Source organism: Eucyclogobius newberryi, unplaced genomic scaffold, assembly GCF_026437365.1.
Source record: "Eucyclogobius newberryi isolate DKJ021-1_F unplaced genomic scaffold, fEucNew1.0.hap1 SCAF_7, whole genome shotgun sequence".
Lineage (NCBI taxonomy): Eukaryota > Metazoa > Chordata > Actinopteri > Gobiiformes > Gobiidae > Eucyclogobius > Eucyclogobius newberryi.
Window position 1 is genome coordinate 6,380,035 of NW_027316389.1, and position 21,250 is coordinate 6,401,284.

General features: G+C 42.8%; 1 protein-coding gene across 1 annotated transcript in view; it reads left to right on the plus strand.

Moving 5' to 3' along the window:
- Positions 1-1,190: 1,190 nt before the first annotated feature.
- Positions 1,191-21,250, plus strand: part of lamb4 (laminin, beta 4) — a 48,124-nt gene continuing 28,064 nt past the window's right edge. Inside the window, exons 1-18 of the mRNA XM_072435595.1 lie at positions 1,191-1,382; positions 1,426-1,589; positions 1,631-1,762; positions 3,114-3,348; positions 6,278-6,413; positions 6,524-6,597; positions 7,719-7,907; positions 8,715-8,778; positions 9,680-9,891; positions 11,016-11,136; positions 11,216-11,404; positions 12,530-12,685; positions 15,223-15,326; positions 15,507-15,583; positions 16,242-16,476; positions 17,265-17,390; positions 17,721-17,909; positions 19,064-19,176. Coding sequence (XP_072291696.1) covers positions 1,191-1,382; positions 1,426-1,589; positions 1,631-1,762; positions 3,114-3,348; positions 6,278-6,413; positions 6,524-6,597; positions 7,719-7,907; positions 8,715-8,778; positions 9,680-9,891; positions 11,016-11,136; positions 11,216-11,404; positions 12,530-12,685; positions 15,223-15,326; positions 15,507-15,583; positions 16,242-16,476; positions 17,265-17,390; positions 17,721-17,909; positions 19,064-19,176 — 2,708 coding nt within the window. The remainder of the gene's footprint in view (positions 1,383-1,425; positions 1,590-1,630; positions 1,763-3,113; positions 3,349-6,277; positions 6,414-6,523; positions 6,598-7,718; positions 7,908-8,714; positions 8,779-9,679; positions 9,892-11,015; positions 11,137-11,215; positions 11,405-12,529; positions 12,686-15,222; positions 15,327-15,506; positions 15,584-16,241; positions 16,477-17,264; positions 17,391-17,720; positions 17,910-19,063; positions 19,177-21,250) is intronic.

Sequence of the window (21,250 nt, forward strand, 5' to 3'; positions counted from 1 at the left end):
GTCAAAACGACGTAAAACTCCAGCAATAGAATGGGTAGACGGATACCTGTGGGAGATTCATTATAAAAGGGTAATTTCCTTTGTGCCGAGCTCGTTCACGCCTATAAACGGAGTAAATCAGACAGACAGAAGCCAAAACTGCAGGGTCTCCAGCCGTTTGTTTGTGCTCCAAAGTGTTCGGCATCTTGAATCCTCTTCTCTGTTCTGTGTTCGGAGCCCGTCAAAGCTTGTGACAAACTTTAAAGGTGGTATGGACGATTTTTTTCAGCAAATTTTGTATCATATTTCCTCGTGGCGTGGATAAATCATTTGTCCTGCCACGTATCAATCATAAAACGCACCTACCGCTCACCTGCAGCCGCGTCAGGCTCGTCCCCACGTTTCCGCGTGCCTAAGCGCATGGATCTATCATAACATAGTTCCCTCAGTGTACGGGGCAAAATGAAGACTGAGAAAGACAGTTCGAGCTGACGCAGAAGTGGACAGAAATCTACGGGAGACGACAGATGCGATGCGCTCCGTTGAGCTAATAAACAAACGCACGTGTGTGTTGTATCGGTCCACACGGGGGAGTGGCATGCGCACTTCCGCCTGCGTTCTCAAATCGCCGAAAAATTGTCCATACCACCTTTAAGGTGACGTATGACAGGTTTTTACGATGTTCTAATTTTTACAATATTTAGTGTATTTTTATACCTGTCGTACGTATGAATTATAGATCGACACCAATTAAGCAGGTATTTGTGGAGAAAAATCTGTAGAAAATGACAGGAAGTGACATCACACTCGTTCCAATCAAAGTTTATGCATAGATTACACAAAATACACTTTTTTTTTTGACATTCTAAACATCAATTCAACAAAATAAAGTCACTCTCATATTATTTTTATTCGTCAAATTAAACAATGAGTTTTGGGCCAGTGTTTGCTGGGTAATTTCCTAGTGTGATGTCATGAATTACAAACAGGATGTGAAATTATAAACCTATACAATGAGCTCTTCTGGGATATTTTTTTACATAATTTGTTTAATAAGAAAGTTTTAAATATATAAAACGTAACTTCATTTTAGTTCAATGAGTTGTTCGACCTGTAGGGGGCGCTTCAAACTTCAGTTCAACCATCACGAAGCCTCTACTTGTATTTCTAAGTAGCAGTTAGTGCAGTACTTTTGCGTGTGAAGTGGGAAGATGTGGGTCGCTGGAGGAGCTGGAGGGGAATTCCTTTTTTTTTGGAATCGAACCGTGAGTCGGTGCCAAGAGCCGCCGTCGTCGCCCGTCAGCGGCGCGTGGCGTTTGTGGCGCGTTTCCGACAAAATCAAAGCCTTCACGCGGCACATCGAGGCGGATTCACACAGTCGAGGGTCAGGTTACGAAAGCCACGTTAATAGTGTGTTAACTGCACTTTTCTATACCTCTGACACAGACCGTTGCACCGGAGGAGCCTTGGGATCCAGGAGGAAGCGGCGGACGAGTCGGGGCCTTCGACATGGGCCTCATCCTCCTGTTCATGAGTAAGTTTGACCTGCAGAGGAAACACGACACGAGGAGCCGCTCAATTATGGGGGGGAAAGACATCGAGGTCAGCGCGTAATCCCTCAGTTCTGTCAACGATCGTTTGAACGCCTCAGAGAGATGTCCGAGCCGGTCCCCGCGGCGTTGTGTCAGAATCGGCGACGGCCAGCAGGGGGCAGGGCAAATCTTCGATCCGCTTCTGACATCGAGAGTTTGACGTCTCTAGTAAAAGCTGTGGAGCTGTCGAAGTTAACGTCTCGACCGAACGGCCTCTTTTAGATGACTGCGAGCTTTAATCTGTCGCCGTGAGAACAAGTCAAGCATCAAAACGACGTATTTGGTCGTTTTGTTCGATCTCAAAATAAGCCAAATGGTGTTGAATCTTGTGTGCCAGAACAGCGCCCCCGCAGGTCTTGTTCTAAATTGGAGATTCCAGACTTTTCCTCATGTCCAATTTGTAGCACAGATCCAGGAAAAACAGCCTCATGCTGATCAAAAACGTGGGAAAACCATCGTGAAGAGGAACAGGAAGTGACATCATGGCCCGTAGGAACCACAAAAACAAAACAGTATTTATTTATATATGTTATTACAAGCTATTATTTACTTTAGTCAAGGAATTGGTCATGAATTAAAACTTAAATGGGCTCATTGCACAGATATAGTTTCAGTAATAATCTCACAGTACATTTGATGAACACGTTTGATGTTAAAAGATCATAAGAAACAGTTAAACTCGCGGCAATAAACGACCTTGAATGTGACCACGGCGATTTATTATGAAGTGGACTTAAACTGGAGCCAACAAAGCTTTTAAATATTCAAATTTATTTCGATTTGTGAACTAATCTAGTAAGAAAATGTGCAAAAATGCGTCAAATTAGCACGTTTTTTGTTGTGTTTTTAAAGAATGGCTTTTTTTTCACCTAAACGCGCTGTACAATTGATTGTGATCAGGCCGATTTCAAAACTGGGATCGATCGATTGTTGATGAACGTGCGGGTTGACAGCGCTGCTCAAAACGCACGTCTTTGCACTCTGTACCGAGTCGAGACTCTGGCGCGTGTAGAGGCAGGTTTCACGTTGCTATAACTCACGCTGACAACTCTGAAGATTAGCTCCGAACGAATTCATCTTTCTGAACGGTTTCGCAATTATCATTACTTATTTTAGCAAATAGTTCCTGTTAATGAGCTGCGGACAACGGAACGTGTTGTTTAACGATCCGCCGCGACGACTAATCAAATAACTGTGACTTGTCAATCATAAAACACGATTGCGGTCGTGTTTTTGATTGTTTTCTGGACTGAACAGACTCTAAAAACGCACGACAAAAGACCTTCTATAGCAAAGACAGTGGAATTATTGTATAAAAATGTCTAAAAGGAATAAACAGTCTGTGATATAAGTCAATCATACACTTTATTCGTAAATATTCTCCAGAGGATTCCATAATTCAGCTTTTATTCGGTTGAAAAATGTGTTTAAAAAGTCTCCCTATTCAACATTTATCGATTGTTCTTTCGATTATTTAAATGAAAACGCCATTGAGCGATTGGGATTTCCGGGTCACGCGTTTGAAACCGCCTCTTTCTCCAGTCCGATAGCGGCTCGTGCGTTCACCGTTGTGTCCGTTTTCCCCTGTGTCGCCGTAGCAGCGGCGGGTCTGTTCGGCGAAGTCCGGCCGCAGGGCTCGGGGGAGCTCTGCCCCGGCGGAGCCTCGTGCAACCCGCACATCGGCGACCTGATGGTAGGCCGCGCCGCGCAGCTCTCCGCCTCCTCCACCTGCGGTTTGGACGGCCCGCAGAACTACTGCATCATCGGATACCTGGAGGTGAGAAGCGCACGGTAACGGCGGACGGACACAGGACGGTCGTGGGGGGTTTAGGATCTGTCCGCGGAAAAACAGTAGAAGAAGATCACACTTCTCAACTCACAATAAACGCTCATTTCAATCGATGAAACGATCAGATAACTTTATGAATCCCGTGTATTCACCTCATTCCAGAAGCCGGCACACGACCTAATCCTACTTCCGGTTGTATTAGTGAACACAGAGCCGCCGATCTCTAGAGAAAATAAGTTCTACACGGACTAAAAAGCCGTTGTTGGTCACGTGAACATTGGGCATTTTACACAAATCAATTTACTTCAGAGCACGTTTTAGCGCTAGGCCAGATTTTGCCTTCGCTCTCCATTCAAAGCAACGGATTTCCCGCCGGACCCGAAGTGCCGTTACAACTGAAGTGTCGATCATGTGGGAAAAACAGTGCAAAGTGGGCGGGGCGGAATAAGGTTGATGGGTGCAGTTTTAGCACATTGAGCAGTTGTTGACAGTAGGACAGGTCCGGGTCAGGGACGAGGACGGTTTGGCCGAGGCACCGACTTTGAGACAAAAGTGAAGAGTTGTGTGATTCCTGGGAACACGAGATGTGATGGTCCTGGAGGGTCTCGGGGGCCCCTGCTCACTGGAGGGTCTCGGGGCCTCTGCACACTGGAGGTTCTCGGGGCCTCTGCTCACTGGAGGGTCTCGGGGCCTCTGCTCATAGAAGGAGGACCTACGGGAAGTCCAATGCATTTGAGAGAGACTTTTACCATGTTCCGCCGCCTGTTTTTAGCCGGCCAACGAACGGAAGAGTTTTGGAAATACCCTGAGCAATAAGCATTTCAATTTGATTAATTGCGCTGCTCTAAACGTGTCGAAACTTGGCTAATATTTTAAATTAATTAATGAAATAATAACATTTGGAACCTGAGCAGAGCGTTGACTTGATTACTGTTTGCTGCGATTAACTTATTTGCCTTAATTTACATCTCCTATTTTAGCGCTATTATTTCATTTTAAAGAAACGACAGAACTCTTCAAACTTTTGGCTCCTCCCTCCTTTTCCGTGGCTCTATTTTCGTTGACGTCTCCTGTTGCCAGGGGCCAGCGCACAGGATGGCTCTTCTGTGTTTGTCTTGCCCATTGTGTCGCTGAGTGAAGGATTTTTGGCCCCGCGCACCATTTTTCATACTAAAACAAGTCCTGATCCGTCACTTATGTTTGCCGTACCCCGAGGAATCAGCTCTGTTCGTTTGTGCATTTTTTCGCTCCTCATCTGTCTTTCCCCCTCTTGGCGCTGCACGTCGAGCGCGGTAAAAGTTTCCATTCGTTTGAGTTTCAGGTGCAGGTCGCGTCTCTGTAAGCGCTCAGACCGTGAAGGCAAATGAGTCCTCGTTTACATGGGCCACAAATAGTCATAGTGGTAAAAAAGGATTGGCTGTTATAAAGTATGATAAGTCTGTTTGAGTTTTTTTTTTTTTTTTTTTTTTTAATTATCATGATTTTTTTTTTTTTTTACTAAGATTAGAAAAAAAAAATTGGAGCATTTGAAGGACATGAAAAACAAAACAAGACCAAAGAGTATAGCAGAGAAAACATAAAAGACATCTCATAAAACAATAGAAACTAAAACACATATTAACCCAATTTTCGTTCCAATTTTGCCCACAAAATATGATTTTTTTCAAAATTATTATTATTCTTTTAAAATTATACTATTACTATTATTATTATTATTATTAGGCCCGAGCACCACAAGCTGGCGAGAGGCCTATCAGTTCCGTAAGGCCAAATATTGCGAAAGTGCGCACTTCCAAACACTCACTAACGCACTCCTTCACTCATGCGCGCCCCGTACACACTAATTAATAGTAGGAAAATGGAACATTACTGTTGTAAACGGGCGAAGCCCGTGCAAAAGTGCGCACTAAACGAGCGCTTTACATTGGGTCGTCCTCCCCATATAAAGCACTCGTTTGCGCTAAGTAGCTCACGAATACGTTCCCCATCTCTTGCATGTTCCGTGCATATAAGCATGTAATGCAAAAATTTAACATTATTACTGTTTAGAGGGCCAAAAACACAAAGTGGGCGGAGCCCACTCAAAATTAACGAAAGTACCCGTCAGTGACCAGGGACCCACACCATGAGGTAGGAAAGCGCAAGCGCTTTCCGAAAATGTATAGTTTATGATATTTGAAAAAAGGGAAACATTGTTTTCGCATCGGAATATTATTCTTCTTTTTTCTTTCTTTTTTCTTCTCGGGACCAACCCCCCTATTTTTCACCCAGTGAACATTGACGAAAAGTCACAAAAATTTGCACACCTCTAAAAATCGTGCCTCTCTACATTCTGGCTATTTCCCTTTTCTAAATTTAAAAAAAATTGGCGCGTCAGCGCCCCCAAATGTACCAAAAATGCATTGAGAGATGGGAAATGACCCAAAAAAAATCTGATCGTAGAATTATGAAATTTGGCGCAGAGGTAGATGGTGACAAGAGAAGTAAAAAATATTGTTACGGCAACGCCGTCCAATTGGGCCAACCAAATGTTGGCCAAATTGGTTCAAAAATGGCTAAGCATGACTCAGGAGTTTTACCAAACGTCGTACTTTTACGAACTCTTAGGACGACTATGAACTCTTTAGGGCCAACTAGGGCGTTGGCCCTAAAAAGCTGAAATTTGGTGAAAATGGTACTGAGGAGTGGGACATCAAAAGTTATTCAAATTACTTTGATGCCTGTCCCTGAAAATAATCAAAATGTGACATCGGTTGCCAGTGTGAACATAACAAATAATAGCACATATAAGTCGCTCTGGAGTATAAGTATATAAGTATAAATATAAGTATAAGTCGCACCCCGGCCAAAACTGAAAAAATGTGCGACTTATAGTTCGGAAAATACTGTACTTATTTGTGTATATCTTTGCACTCAGGAGGAGCAGAAATGCTTCTCGTGCGACTCCCGGCGGCCGTTTGACGCTCAGTCCAACCCGAACAGCCACCGGATCGAAAACGTCATCACCACCTTCGAGCCCGAGCGCAAGATGAAGTGGTGGCAGTCGGAAAACGGTGAATGCCCAATGCCGAAATAGCTCAAAACGTTAGCGGGACGAGCACATCGGTTGCGTATTGCCGGGGAAGAACATTATGACTGAAGTAACTCGAGCCTGTGTTTTTAGGAATCCACGATGTCAGCATCCGATTGGACCTGGAGGCCGTTTTCCAGTTCAGTCACCTCGTCCTCACCTTCAAGGTAAGACATACTGTAAATACTTTGAAAATAAAGCAGCGCCGGTGGGTTTGGGACGAGGTTTTAGACGCAGTTATCCTTCCCGGTTGTATTCTTATTATTTTGTATTATTTTTTACACGCAGCTGCCAATCTCAGTTGAAAATAAGTCCTACGCAGACTCAAAGCCCAGAGAAAACTGTGCCGCGATGACTTGGACGACACGATTGTTCAGTTAATCCATTATCGTCATTATTCAGGTCACAATAGAACTGTCAGAACCAAAAAAATGATAATCGTGACAATTTTAGAAGCAAAATTGAGTCCTTTTAGTTCAATATGCAGCCCGAAAAATAGACCGAAATGTAAAGAACTTTATTTTATCTGGCTGTCTTTGTCACGTTTAACTTTATTTTGGCTTTCAGAAAGTTTAATTTTGTAAAATGGTCACAAACTTGAGGAACAGTCACATGTTAGAGCGCGAGAATGAAAGAAAATGAAAGATTTCACTGTTTTTTGGTCACAGTCTCGATAATGGTGAGGAATCGTTCAATCCTGATGATGTTTTCTCACAGTAATCGTGACACTAACACTAACTAGACGTCCCAACTCGCGTGGGCATTGAACGTTTTACACAACTCAATCTACTTTATAGCGTATTTTAGAACGTGGGCGGGGCAAATGCGCTGAAGGCCTCCGTAAAAAGAATAATTACTGTCATTTACCCACCGATGTAAAACTACAAACAAATAGAAACAAATAGACAAGTAAACGATTGTGCTTTTTCCATCTCAAAATGCTCACACTGATAATAACTAACATGTTGCATATTTCCTTTATTTTGTTTGTTACTAACATGTTTTTATGCATGCGTAGTGTTACCAAAGAACCGGGGTTTGGGCTGAAACATTCAATAATGTGAGTGTGGTGTTCAAAATTAACATAAATAAAGTAGAAACATATGAATTTGTACTGTAAAACTATGATCCCAACACAAATAAATTACAATTAAGCTGGTTTACATGTTGAATTTAACACAGTTTTGGTAAGTATGTTGATTGTAGCACTTTTAATGTGCTGTATTATTAAATCTGATCCGCGTTTGAGCTTTTATCGCCCGGTGAACGTCCTGCTCTTTCTCCGCAGAGCTTTCGCCCGGTCGCCATGTTGGTGGAGCGGTCCCAGGACTTTGGTCGCACCTGGAAAGTGTTTCGTTATTTTTCCGAGGACTGTTCGGTGCATTTCCCCCGGGTTTCCGACCAGACGCCGGACAGTGTGGACGACGTGGTCTGCGACGGCCGATACTCCGGGTCCGAGCCGTCCACTGAGGGAGAGGTCAGAGTTTATATGGTTCATTTGAGCTTATTTATCCATGTCTGTGCTCCTCGGGCAGAGAGCTGAAGACCACTGCGCTCACGGGACATTTGTAGAGTTTCCTTTGAGTGCGGACTGATTTTTTGTTTTTTTTTGGATCTATTTAAAGGTCAAACATGATGCATAATTTGTGTCGTTATTAACCTTTTAACATGCCTTTGAGTTTTTAGCTGTTTTTTAGTTTTTTTAAATTAGTTTTTAGTTGTTTTGTTTTAGTTTTAGTTTTAGTTTTAGAACTACATTTTTTACTACATCAAACAGTTACATTTGGACCTCTGCTGTTCTCCACGGGACTTACTGTGTTTTGGCGCTATCTACTGGCTGCAGACGGCATTACACACAGTCATTTTTACTTTTTTTTCTATGTAATACATTTTTTTCTTTTTTGAAATGTATAGACATATAACAACAGAGACAGAGAATTTTAAGACACAGACAAAAATGTGTAGATTCCACCAAAAACAGAACAAAAAAAAAGAGAAATCATGACACGCAGAACCCAAAGAGAACGTCCAATTTAGTCCATAGTCTGTTGAATTCGTTTGTCGAATTAAGTCCGAAAGTAATCCTCCAAAGTAATGTCTGTCCAGTCCCTGATTGACGGTGTAATCTGTGTCACAAGAGGATGTTCCAGAGGTAATATTTCCAAAACCAAGTGGGATGGCAACGTCAAAAAGATGGTGGTTTCCCTCCAGCCGCCGCAGTGTCTCCAACAGTCTGCATTTCCCTGTGAATAATGGGCACTTTGACATGGTGTTGTTTGTGCAGGTGGTGCTGAAGGCCCTGGACCCTATATTTGAGATTGAAGACCCTTATGCCCCCCACATACAAGGTGAGCCCGCCCCCAGAGAACCGAGCCGTCTGGTTGGTGGAAGCGTTCCGCCTTTGTCTTCGGCACAAACGCTCCCAACGATTTCTGTTTTGTCTGTCGTCATTGTGTCAGGAACATTGTACAAAACTGTTTAGAGGGTCAAATCTGGCAGAAAAGAGTAGTTTAAGAGTAAAAGTGTCAGTGTTTGAAGTGTACGGTCAATAAACGTAATAGTTGAATTGATTTCGGGCGCTACATGTGCTCAGCATTTCTCAAAAACAACAACCTTGACACGCTTAACTCATTTAAATGGTCATCCGAACGTGGTCATTTACAGAATTAAAAAAATGTATTTACTCTGATCTTTCAACACACCGTATATCTGATGTATCTGTGGTTGAAGCATTTACCGTATTTTCTGGACTATAAGTCGCACCAGCCAAAAAATGCATAATAGAGAAGAAAAAAACATATATATAAGTCACACTGGAGTATGAAATGCAGTTGCAAATGTGAAAATAACAAATAATATCACATATAAGTCACTCCGCAGTATAAGTATATAAGTGTAAGTCGCACCCCGGCCAAAACTATGTAAAAAGGTGCAACTTATAGTCCGGAAAATACGGTACATTTGTTCTAAAAAAGATATATATATGAATACAGTGAGAGCAAAATGGTTCTTGGTGGTGATGTCATTATTATGAGAAATGGAAAAGAACTCCAATTACAAACGGCTGCAAATAAATCAACTTTTTCTTGAGTACAAAGGTATTCCGTGTACATCTGTCACTTCTATCGACTACTACTACTCTGTTTTCCTACTACAACTATGAACACTGCTTACCCCACTGCCTTTCCATGTGATTTTAAAGCTTCGCTGCATCAGTTCTCTTCTCGTTGTGCTGTTTTCCCCCTCCAGAGTTGATCACGATGACAAACCTGCGGGTGAACTTCACTCGCCTCTTCATGCTCGGCGACACCCTCTTGGGCCGAAAGCGCCGCGACCCTCAGGAGAAGTACTACTACGCCCTGTACGAGATGGTGGTGAGAGGCAGCTGCTTCTGCAACGGGCACGCCGCTCAGTGCGCGCCAGCAGGGGGCAGAGGAGACGTCTTCACCGAGCCGGGGATGGTACGCGCCGGAACACGCCAGGCTGTGATAGGCCGATCGACAGCACCAACAGACAGATCTTATCAGTTTGATCCGGGGCGCGATGCAGAGCTGACATTTAGGTTCTGATTGTAATACATGCGTTCGCGGCGACGTCATACATCCGGGACTTCCCCATAGCGGCCATTTTGAAAGGGGCACGCGATATATGTAAACCACCACGACTGCGTCCTTTTCTACGGCAGAATGAGCTACGAATACTGTGATTCTTTAGACGATAACGGCAAACTAAAGTACACAACAAAGCTATAATTTCTTGGTCTGACAACGGAGCGATGTCCTAACAGAATGTAGGTTTTTGGCATTTTGGCCTCATAAATCCTGGATATCGTATGTAGTAGACGTGCTGTTGTGCCCCTTTCAAAATGGCGGACTCGGTTGCTACTGTACAAGTTCCTGGATGTGCGAAGGCATGTGTACAGTGGTGACCGGGTGTCCCTGTTTAGCCGGGACAGTTTTGAGCCTTGTGGTCCCGTGTCCCGGCAGATGGATCTAAAAACCATTGATTTATCCCAGTTTTATACAAGACGTGTTCCAGTTGTCCCAGTTTTTGACCATTTTGAGCCGTGCCGACAGTAAAGAGGGCGATTTATTGCAGTTTCTTTTGCCAAAATAGAGAAAATCTGGCGTTAGAATAACCAAAACACAAAAAATGCACTCAGTTTTGGTGATTGAATTTGCTCTGATTATAAACTGAAAGTGAAAGAGCCGTGAATTGACCGAGCGCAAAAAAAAGTACATAATTACCCACACACTTTTTTTTACAATTTTATCACTAGCCCCCATCCCAACCCTGATGTGTCCCAGTTTTTCATTTGGAAAAACCCTATTCTAACAAGATGTGAGGCAGCCATTTGAATGATTCACTTTAATATCCACCAGTTTGAGGCCCGTTTCATCCACGTGTCCACATCAGCCCTTGGTGAAAACATTTTGTGCAGCTCTAAACCTAACAACACTCCTCTGTCAATGTGGCGAAAGATAAACTAAAAAAAACAATGGATTTAGTTGTAATGTACAGTATTTCAGACACAACACTCCATTATTGTTGTTTATCCGTATATAATGTGGATTCTTGTGTTCAGGTCCACGGTCAGTGCGTCTGTCAGCACAACACAGCCGGATTAAACTGCGAGCGGTGCCAGGACTTTCACCACGACTCCCCCTGGAGGCCGGGAGGAGACGACAACGCCGGTGTTTGCAGACGTACAAACCCTCTTTAAAAACACACTATTGTTCATCTAAACCGTGTGGGTCTTATAGCGCGTGCGTGGATGTTTCTCAGGGTGCAACTGTCACGGACACTCGGACTCCTGCCGCTTCGACGCCGCGCGCTTCGAAGCGTCCGGCGGAGCGAGCGGCGGCGTGTGCGACGACTGCAGGGACAACCGAGAGGGAGAGCGGTGCGAGCGCTGCCGACCTTTCACCTTTCAGGACCCGCGGAGAGGCCTCGACGACCCCGACGGCTGCATACGTACGACACTTACGCATATATACGGTTACCGAGGGATAAAATGCATGAGAAAAACATGATTGAACGTTGCAGGAGTGTGAATAGTTTTATCTCGTTATAACAAAATACCTCAAACAGAAATGTCTCCAGTGATGTTGAAGCCCTCATTATCCCTCATTAGCCCCCATTAGCCCTCATTAGCATTGGACTGGCTTGATTTATCTAGTTTTATCTTGTTATAACAAAATACCTCAAACAGAAATGTCTCCAGTGATGTTGAAGCCCTCATTAGCCCTCATTAGCCCTCATTAGCCCCAATTAGCCCTCATTAGCACTCATTACCATTGGACTGGCTTGATTTATCTAGTTTTATCTTTATATAACAAAATACCTCAAACAGAAATGTCTCCAGTGACGTTGAAGCCCTCATTAACTTTGGACTGGCTTGATTTCTGCCAAGGTCTAATAAGGCTGCTGTAGACTGAAGGGCGATTGTGTCTTAAGACCTCCATTCCTATGAAAAGAGTCTTATTTCTTCACGAAAAAAACAAAAAAACATCACGTCTCGCTGCTTAATCTTGTTTTACACTCGCTGTCTTCACACGTGTGATCCGTGGCTTCGAGATGAACATAAACACTTGTGCGAAAAAACAAATTTGGATGCCTTCTTCGACGATAAAGTCTTTTGTGTAACGGTTAGTTAGATTTTTTGCAAAGCTTTGAAACGACTGACTCTCAATCTCAGTTAAACTTTGATCGTTACATGTTTTCATCCACATCTGTGAATAGTTTTATCTTGTTATGACAAAATAGCTCAGAAATGTCTTCAGTGATTAACTTTGGACTGGCTTGATTTCTGCCAAGGTCTTATAAGGCTGTTGTAGACTGAAGGGTGATTGAAAAGGGTCTTCTTCTTTCCTTCTCGCCGCTTAATCTTGTTTTTCGCCCTCTGTCTCCAAACGTGTGATCCGAGGCTTCGAGATGAACATTAACGATCGAGCGTAAAACCGAACTTGGCCTTTAATGCGACGATACAGTCTTTTGTGTAACGGTTACAATCTGTTCAACTTGAAACTCGATACGTGTAATACCCGAAGACGATACGACTACAGCCCAAACTGAGCGGATGCTTCTCTTTCCCGGTAGCGTGCGACTGCTCGCCTCTGGGCTCTGAGTCGGCGGGACTGTGCGACGCGGGGACGGGACAGTGTCTGTGCAAGGCCAACGTGGAGGGCCAGCGCTGCGACCGCTGCAGAACCGGACACTTCGGACTGAGGCAGGACGACCCACTCGGCTGCCAACGTGAGGGACATGACACAGAAGGACCAAGCACACACTGAGTTCACTCAAACCAATGAAAGAATCTAGATGTTATTATTAGTGTGATTATTCTTATTACGTGTTGATAACAAAATGGGGGGGAAACGGCAACAGTTACACAAAGGCACACACATTATACACATTGTACACATTGTACACATTGTACACATTATACACATTGTACACATTGTACACATTGTACACATTATGCACATTATACACATTGTACACATTATGCACATTATGCACATTATGCACATTATGCACATTGTACACATTATACACGTTATACACATTGTACACATTATACACGTTATACACATTGTACACATTGTACACATTATACACATTATGCACATTATACACATTGTACACATTATACACATTATACACATTATACACATTGTACACATTGTACACATTATGCACATTATACACATTATGCACATTATGCACATTGTACACATTATACACGTTATACACATTGTACACATTATAAACGTTATACACATTGTACACATTGTACACATTATACACATTATGCACATTATACACATTGTACACATTATACACATTATACACATTATACACATTATGCACATTATACACATTATACACATTGTACACATTATACACGTTATACACATTATACACATTGTACACATTATACACATTATGCACATTATACACATTATGCACATTATACACATTATACACATTGTACACGTTATACACGTTATACACATTGTACACATTGTACACATTATACACATTATGCACATTATACACATTGTACACATTATACACATTATACACATTATACACATTGTACACATTGTACACATTATGCACATTATACACATTATGCACATTATGCACATTGTACACATTATACACGTTATACACATTGTACACATTATACACGTTATACACATTGTACACATTGTACACATTGTACACATTATACACATTATGCACATTATACACATTGTACACATTATACACATTATACACATTATACACATTGTACACATTATACACATTATGCACATTATACACATTGTACACATTATACACGTTATACACATTATACACATTATACACATTATACACATTATACACATTGTACACATTATACACATTATGCACATTATACACATTATGCACATTATACACATTGTACACATTATATACATTGTACACATTATACACATTGTACACATTGTACACATTGTACACATTATATACATTGTACACATTATACACATTATACACATTATGCACATTATGCACATTGTACACATTATACACATTATGCACATTATGCACATTATACACATTGTACACATTGTACACATTGTACACATTGTACACATTATATACATTATACACATTATGCACATTATACACATTGTACACATTGTACACATTGTACACATTATACACATTGTACACATTATACACATTATGCACATTATACACATTATGCACATTATACACATTATGCACATTATACACATTATACACATTATACACATTATACACATTATGCACATTATACACATTATGCACATTATACACATTATACACATTGTACACATTGTACACATTATATACATTGTACACATTATACACATTATACACATTATGCACATTATGCACATTATGCACATTATACACATTGTACACATTGTACACATTATGCACATTATGCACATTATACACATTGTACACATTGTACACATTATACACATTATACACATTATACACATTGTACACATTGTACACATTGTGCAAATTATACACATTATACACATTATACACATTGTACACATTATACACATTATACACATAATGCACATTATACACATTATACACATTGTACACATTGTACACATTATACACATTATACACATTATACACATTGTACACATTGTACACATTGTACACATTATACACATTATACACATAATGCACATTATACACATTATACACATTATATACATTATACAAGTACAAACAGAGAACAGATGTAATTGAAGTTAAACCAACGACTAGTCAATATTAAAATACGTTTACATTAAAATACACATTGTGGCAACATATTTGACCCTCCAACCCCCATTTTTCAGCTGAAAAGAAAGAAACGTTTTTCAAATTGTTTTTATTCTTATTTTTAAAGATTTATTGACTTAACACAAGATTTTTGGGGGTCTAGATTTAGACATTTCTACTACATAAACGCTAAATTAATTATTTATTTCAATGACATTTTTACCCAAAACAAGAGTTTTAAGATGTATTTTTTCAGTGCAAGTATTCTGCAGTAATGAAAATTGGTGCTTTTTAAAATCTATATCTTTGAATGCTTTTTATGACCAGTTTCAGTTGTTTTGGTTTCAACTTGTCATGCAATAATGAAGGCAAAATTCTGCTTGCCAAGGTCAAGGTTCAAGTATTGCCCGTGGTTAGATGGTAAAGTAGGTGGAGTGTGATCCTTTTGTGTGTTTGTGTGGCAGAGTGCAGTTGTCATCCTCTGGGCAGCGCCGGTCCCTGTGACGTCCAAAGTGGGAGGTGTCAGTGTGACGCCAGGACTGTGGGAGTGGCCTGCGATCGCTGTGTGGTGAGTTCAAGGCTTTACTGACCTCTAGTGGCCGAGGACGTGAACTTCAGAAGGAATGTGTTGGATCACAACTTTAACTGGGGTCAAGTTAAGTCCCGGTTAAGTCATTTTGAACATGTTCATTTCCTGTATTGAATGTAATCTTAATAAAAACGCTGATATGAACATAAATGTTTCCAGCCGGGGCACTTTGGTTTGGCGAATGGTCAGAGATGTTCTCCCTGTGACTGTGACATCGGGGGAGCAGTCAGCACCACGTACGTGAAACTGTTTACATCCTTTTTAAATCAGGATGTCCAGAGGTGGGAATTATTATTATTATTATCGCCAATATTATATTAAATTTACCTATTTTCCTCAAAGACTTTGTTGGACAGGATTGCCACTTAGGGGTGGGCAATTATTTTCAGATTAGAATCCAGTCATGTGGTCAACGGTGTCACTAGTTCTTATCATTAAAAGCACTTTTCTGTTAAATGTATTCAATCTATTACTTTCATGTACAGTAGTCTTTATTAGGGACACAAGTAAGACACACGTTCCATAGCAAAGACAATTTAAACCAAAACATTTAACTATAATCATGTTGGGGGGTGGATTAAAACAAGCCATGAGCCACAAATGCCTGTAGCTTAAACGGGGAGAGAGAGGATTGAGACATTTGGCAAACAGTCAGACCGGAAGATGAAGCTAACACAGCGCGGTGACGATCCCAGACTGTGCAGCGCCTCAAACCAGTGAACGCTGTGGAACTGTTTGTGTTTAATCCTGATCACGTGTTTCATCCTGACTCCCAACGACTCCCCCGTGTTTTTAAACTCCAGACATCTTCACCGTAGCAACCCGCTCTTCTTAAAGTCTAATCCGCCTGAATCGTCGTACTCCGATGCTAATGGCAGACCCTTCTCTCCTCAGGTGTGACGGCGACAGTGGACAGTGCCAGTGTCTCCCGAACATGAACGCCCGCCGCTGCGCCGACCCACGACCCGGCTACTTCCTTCCGCAGCTCGACTACTTCCTCTACGAGGCCGAACTCGCCGCTCCGCTGGAAACGAGACCTTTACCTCCGCCCACTCCGGTCGCTCCGCCCTCCCCGGTCCCTCCGCCCACCCAGGTCGCTCCGCCCTGGCCGGTCGCTCCGCCCTCCCCGGTCCCTCCGCCCACCCAGGTCGCTCCGCCCTGGCCGGTCGCTCCGCTCTCCACGGTTCCGCCGTCGCCAATCGTGCGTACAATATAAAGCCTTCTATACAGACACGGGCAAAGGTGGCGGGTTAGGAAATGTCTTTGAAGAACTGAACGCTAAATAAGTCTGTACTTTAGACTCTAGACACTTTAGAATAAGGCTTAATAGCAAGCTGTTTATAAGGTAATGGGCTTTTCCTGGACTGCTGCTTTTCTTGGACTGCTGCTTTTCTTGGACTGATTATTTTCTTGGACTGCTTCTTTTTCTTGGACTGCCTCTTTTCTTGGACTGCTTCTTTTTCTTGGACTGCCTCTTTTCTTGGACTGCTTCTTTTTCTTGGACTGCCTCTTTTCTTGGACTGCTTCTTTTTCTTGGACTGCCTCTTTTCTTGGACTGCCTCTTTTCTTGGACTGCCTCTTTTCTTGGACTGCTTCTTTTTCTTGGACTGCTTCTTTTTCTTGGACTGCCTCTTTTCTTGGACTGCTTCTTTTTCTTGGACTGCTTCTTTTTCTTGGACTGCCTCTTTTCTTGGACTGCCTCTTTTCTTGGACTGCTTCTTTTTCTTGGACTGCTTCTTTTTCTTGGACTGCTTCTTTTTCTTGGACTGCCTCTTTTCTTGGACTGCCTCTTTTCTTGGACTGCCTCTTTTCTTGGACTGATTCTTTTCTTAGACTGATTCTTTTCCTGCTTCTTTTCCTGCTTCTTTTTCCTGCTTCTTCGCACACCTTTTACTGACGGCACTGTCCTGTTCGCAGCGACACCCCATCATCCTCCCGAAGTGCGAGCAGTACTACAGAGAGCAGGGCTACGACTTCAAGATCTCCAACGGACGAGTGGTTCTGGTGCGAAGGACGAGACGAAACGCCCGCCGCAGAAGACAGGTCTGACTTTCAACTTCTCTGTGGATATTAAACGCACACAAAAAGTGGTTCACCAGTTCACAGGTTCAAGTTTGCTCTTCACAGACGCCATTTTGAACACTTTTGACCTTTCAGACGATCGTTATTTTGATCTAAATGGTTAATTACTGCGGCAAAAGTGCTTATTTTTCACCGTTCCAACGCATTCTAATGTGTCCTGATCCGTAAACACATAAAGTATCAGACACTAAGCATTTCAGATCGATTAGTCTGGAAAGTTGAGCAGCCTCTTTCCGTTTGGCGCTTTTTGTGTCCGGCGAAGCTCGATTGTCGCCATCCTTGTGTTCGCAGTACGGCGCCATTCCTCTGGAGCCCGGAGGCGCTCTTCAGATCGTCCCGCGGGAGAGAACGTCCGGTCGGCCCGTCACCTGGACCGGGCTGGGCCTGGTCCGGGTTCTGACCGGGGCCGGACTCCGGTTCACCGTGGACAACCTGCCGCTCTCCATGGACTACGAGCTGGTGATCCGCTACGAGCCCGAGGTGCGAGAACCACGTCCTCAGCGCTCACGTTTACAAAAGTCACGTTTATCCATAAATAGGAGATGGGACAATGTGTTTTTTGTATTTATTTATTACTGATATTTTTCATGTTGTGGCAGATGACAGATATTTTTCAATTTTGTCATCAGCATGTTCACAATTTAGGGATGGAGGAGACTTTTCAATGATTTGACGCACTTGTATAAAGAAAATAAGCAACAATTCACCATTTCCAGGGTAGAAGAGTCCATTTGTTTGCTTTTCGAATACAAAGAATTGGAGAAAACATACATTACATACATTTTCTAGTCTCAAAGTTGTATTTGAGCTTCAGAAAAGAATAATTTGTGTTAAAGGATTTAGATTTGTATTCATCTGGGATATAATATAGTTTCAAGTTCCACTGTTTAAAAAGGTACAAAGTGTAAATAACATTCACAGAGTCAAAGGGGCAGCTTAGGAAAATATTGGTGCTAAACATTAGGAATAATTTCAAAATCTGATCTATGGAGAAAGAAAAATCCAACAAACAATTTCATACTGATATGAAATTGTTTGTTGGATTTTTCTTAAATATATAATTAAATATTATTTAAAACAGCTATATTTATTTATTCATTATATTAATCATATAACATAAACAATATGAACATTCTTCACAAAGTTCAGACATCACATTAATAATCACAAATGAAAATAACTAAGATGAATAAAAAATGATGTAGTAATAATAATAATAATAATAATAATAAAGAAAAAAAGACCAAATTGACCGTATTGTCACGTGTGCCTTGAAAAAAATTACAGTTTAAGTTAAAAAAAACTGATTAAATTATTGAATTAAATCTATGTAATGTAGTTAAACAGTCAACATTGCCAAAATTAAAGTAACGGACAGTGGCACGGATGATCTTTGCCCCATATTTATTTATCACCTCTTTCTTTTTAACTAAAAAGGTCTGATTTGGTAAATGTTTCAGCAAAAGTGTGCACCGCGAATCAAAAGAAGACAATTTACAGAGTCTATGTAATTGTTATTTTCAGTTCGTAACGCTCACTGATACCGATATTAGAACCTACTGTATTTATTGCCCGTATTGTTGTACTTATTATACGTCATATTCCCTGTTCCTCCTCTGTTCACGTCTCTTCAGTCTCCCTCTGATTGGTCGGCCTCTCTGAGCATCACGACTTTATCTCCTGGAGACCAAAAGTGCAACAGTGACGCAATAAGAAGTGGAAGCATGACTCTGACAGGAAACTCCAGGTATCGACCTTCATTTAGAGGATTCTGTGGAGCTACGTAGGCCGGAAATATATTAAAAATGTGCAGATTATCACCAAAATGCATGTAGAACTCCACAATCTTTGTTTGCTCCGTGTATTGAACCACTTACCACTTATCCCATCAATTCACGGCTGTATATTCAAATAATATGTTAAAAAAAGGGTTAGTGCGCATTACCAAAAAGGTGTCGAAAGCTAGATTTAAGTACAATCCTTTTTTTCACGTCATGAGGTGAATAATTCCACCCCGATCACCCCGAACACTTCAGCCAGCCCCACCCCGGACCCCCCCCCCCCCCCCCCCCCCCCCCCTTCCTCCAGGGCGGGCTGTTTCTGAAGTTAAACCCCAGAAAGCTGCAGGACCAGCCGGTGTCTCCCCCTCCACCCTGAGCTGACTCCCGTCTGCACAGAAATGTTTAACACCTCCCAGAGTCATGCCACATCATTATCCCCGCCCACAAAAGGCCCCTGATCACTGGACCCGGGTTGGGTTGGCAGAGGTGGCCGCAGTGGGGGAGGGGGTGTCAAATCTGCAGTAGAAGGAGTTGAGTTGCTGGGCCAGTTTTCTGTCGTCTGCGGAAGGGGAAGGGGCTCTGGGCTTGTAGTTGGTGAGAAGCCGGAGCCCACTCCACACAGAGGTTGTTTTTTTCAGAACTGCTGCTTCAGACGTGTATTGTAACGGGCTCTAGCTCTCGACACCTCCCTGCTGAATCCGTACTTTGCCACTTTGTAGCCTTAACACCAAAGCAAGTTCCCAGTTGTTAATAAAACACTTTTGACTCAGAGTGTGTTAGGGTGCTGATGTGAGCGTGTTAGGGTGCTGATGTGAGCGTGTTAGGGTGCTGATGTGAGTGTGTTAGGGTGCTGATGTGAGCGTGTTTGGGTGCTGATGTGAGCTTGTTTGGGTGCTGATGTGAGCGTGTTAGGGTGCTGATGTGAGTGTGTTAGGGTGCTGATGTGAGCGTGTTAGGGTGCTGATGTGAGCGTGTTAGGGTGCTGATGTGAGCGTGTTAGGGTGCTGATGTTAGTGTGTTTGGGTGCTGATGTGAGTGTGTTAGGGTGCTGATGTGAGCGTGTTAGGGTGCTGATGTGAGCGTGTTAGGGTGCTGATGTGAGCGTGTTTGGGTGCTGATGTGAGCGTGTTTGGGTGCTGATGTGAGTGTGTTAGGGTGCTGATGTGAGCGTGTTAGGGTGCTGATGTGAGTATGTTAGGGTGCTGATGTGAGCGTGTTAGGGTGCTGATGTGAGCGTGTTTGGGTGCTGATGTGAGCTTGTTTGGGTGCTGATGTGAGTGTGTTAGGGTGCTGATGTGAGCGTGTTAGGGTGCTGATGTTAGTGTGTTTGGGTGCTGATGTGAGCGTGTTAGGGTGCTGATGTGAGCGTGTTAGGGTGCTGATGTGAGCGTGTTAGGGTGCTGATGTGAGTGTGTTTGGGTGCTGATGTGAGTGTGTTTGGGTGCTGATGTGAGCGTGTTAGGGTGCTGATGTGAGCGTGTTAGGGTGCTGATGTGAGGGTGTTTGGGTGCTGATGTGAGCGTGTTAGGGTGCTGATGTGAGCGTGTTAGGGTGCTGATGTGAGCGTGTTAGGGTGCTGATGTGAGCGTGTTAATGTGCTGATGTGAGCGTGTTAGGGTGCTGATGTGAGTGTGTTTGGGTGCTGATGTGAGCGTGTTAGGGTGCTGATGTGAGCGTGTTAGGGTGCTGATGTGAGCGTGTTAGGGTGCTGATGTGAGCGTGTTTGGGTGCTGATGTGAGCGTGTTAGGGTGCTGATGTGAGCGTGTTAGGGTGCTGATGTGAGTGTGTTAGGGCGCTGATGTGAGTGTGTTTGGGTGCTGATGTGAGCGTGTTAGGGTGCTGATGTGAGCGTGTTAGGGTGCTGATGTGAGTGTGTTTGGGTGCTGATGTGAGCGTGTTAGGGTGCTGATGTGAGCGTGTTAGGGTGCTGATGTGAGCGTGTTAGGGTGCTGATGTGAGCGTGTTTGGGTGCTGATGTGAGCGTGTTAGGGTGCTGATGTGAGCGTGTTTGGGTGCTGATGTGAGCGTGTTAGGGTGCT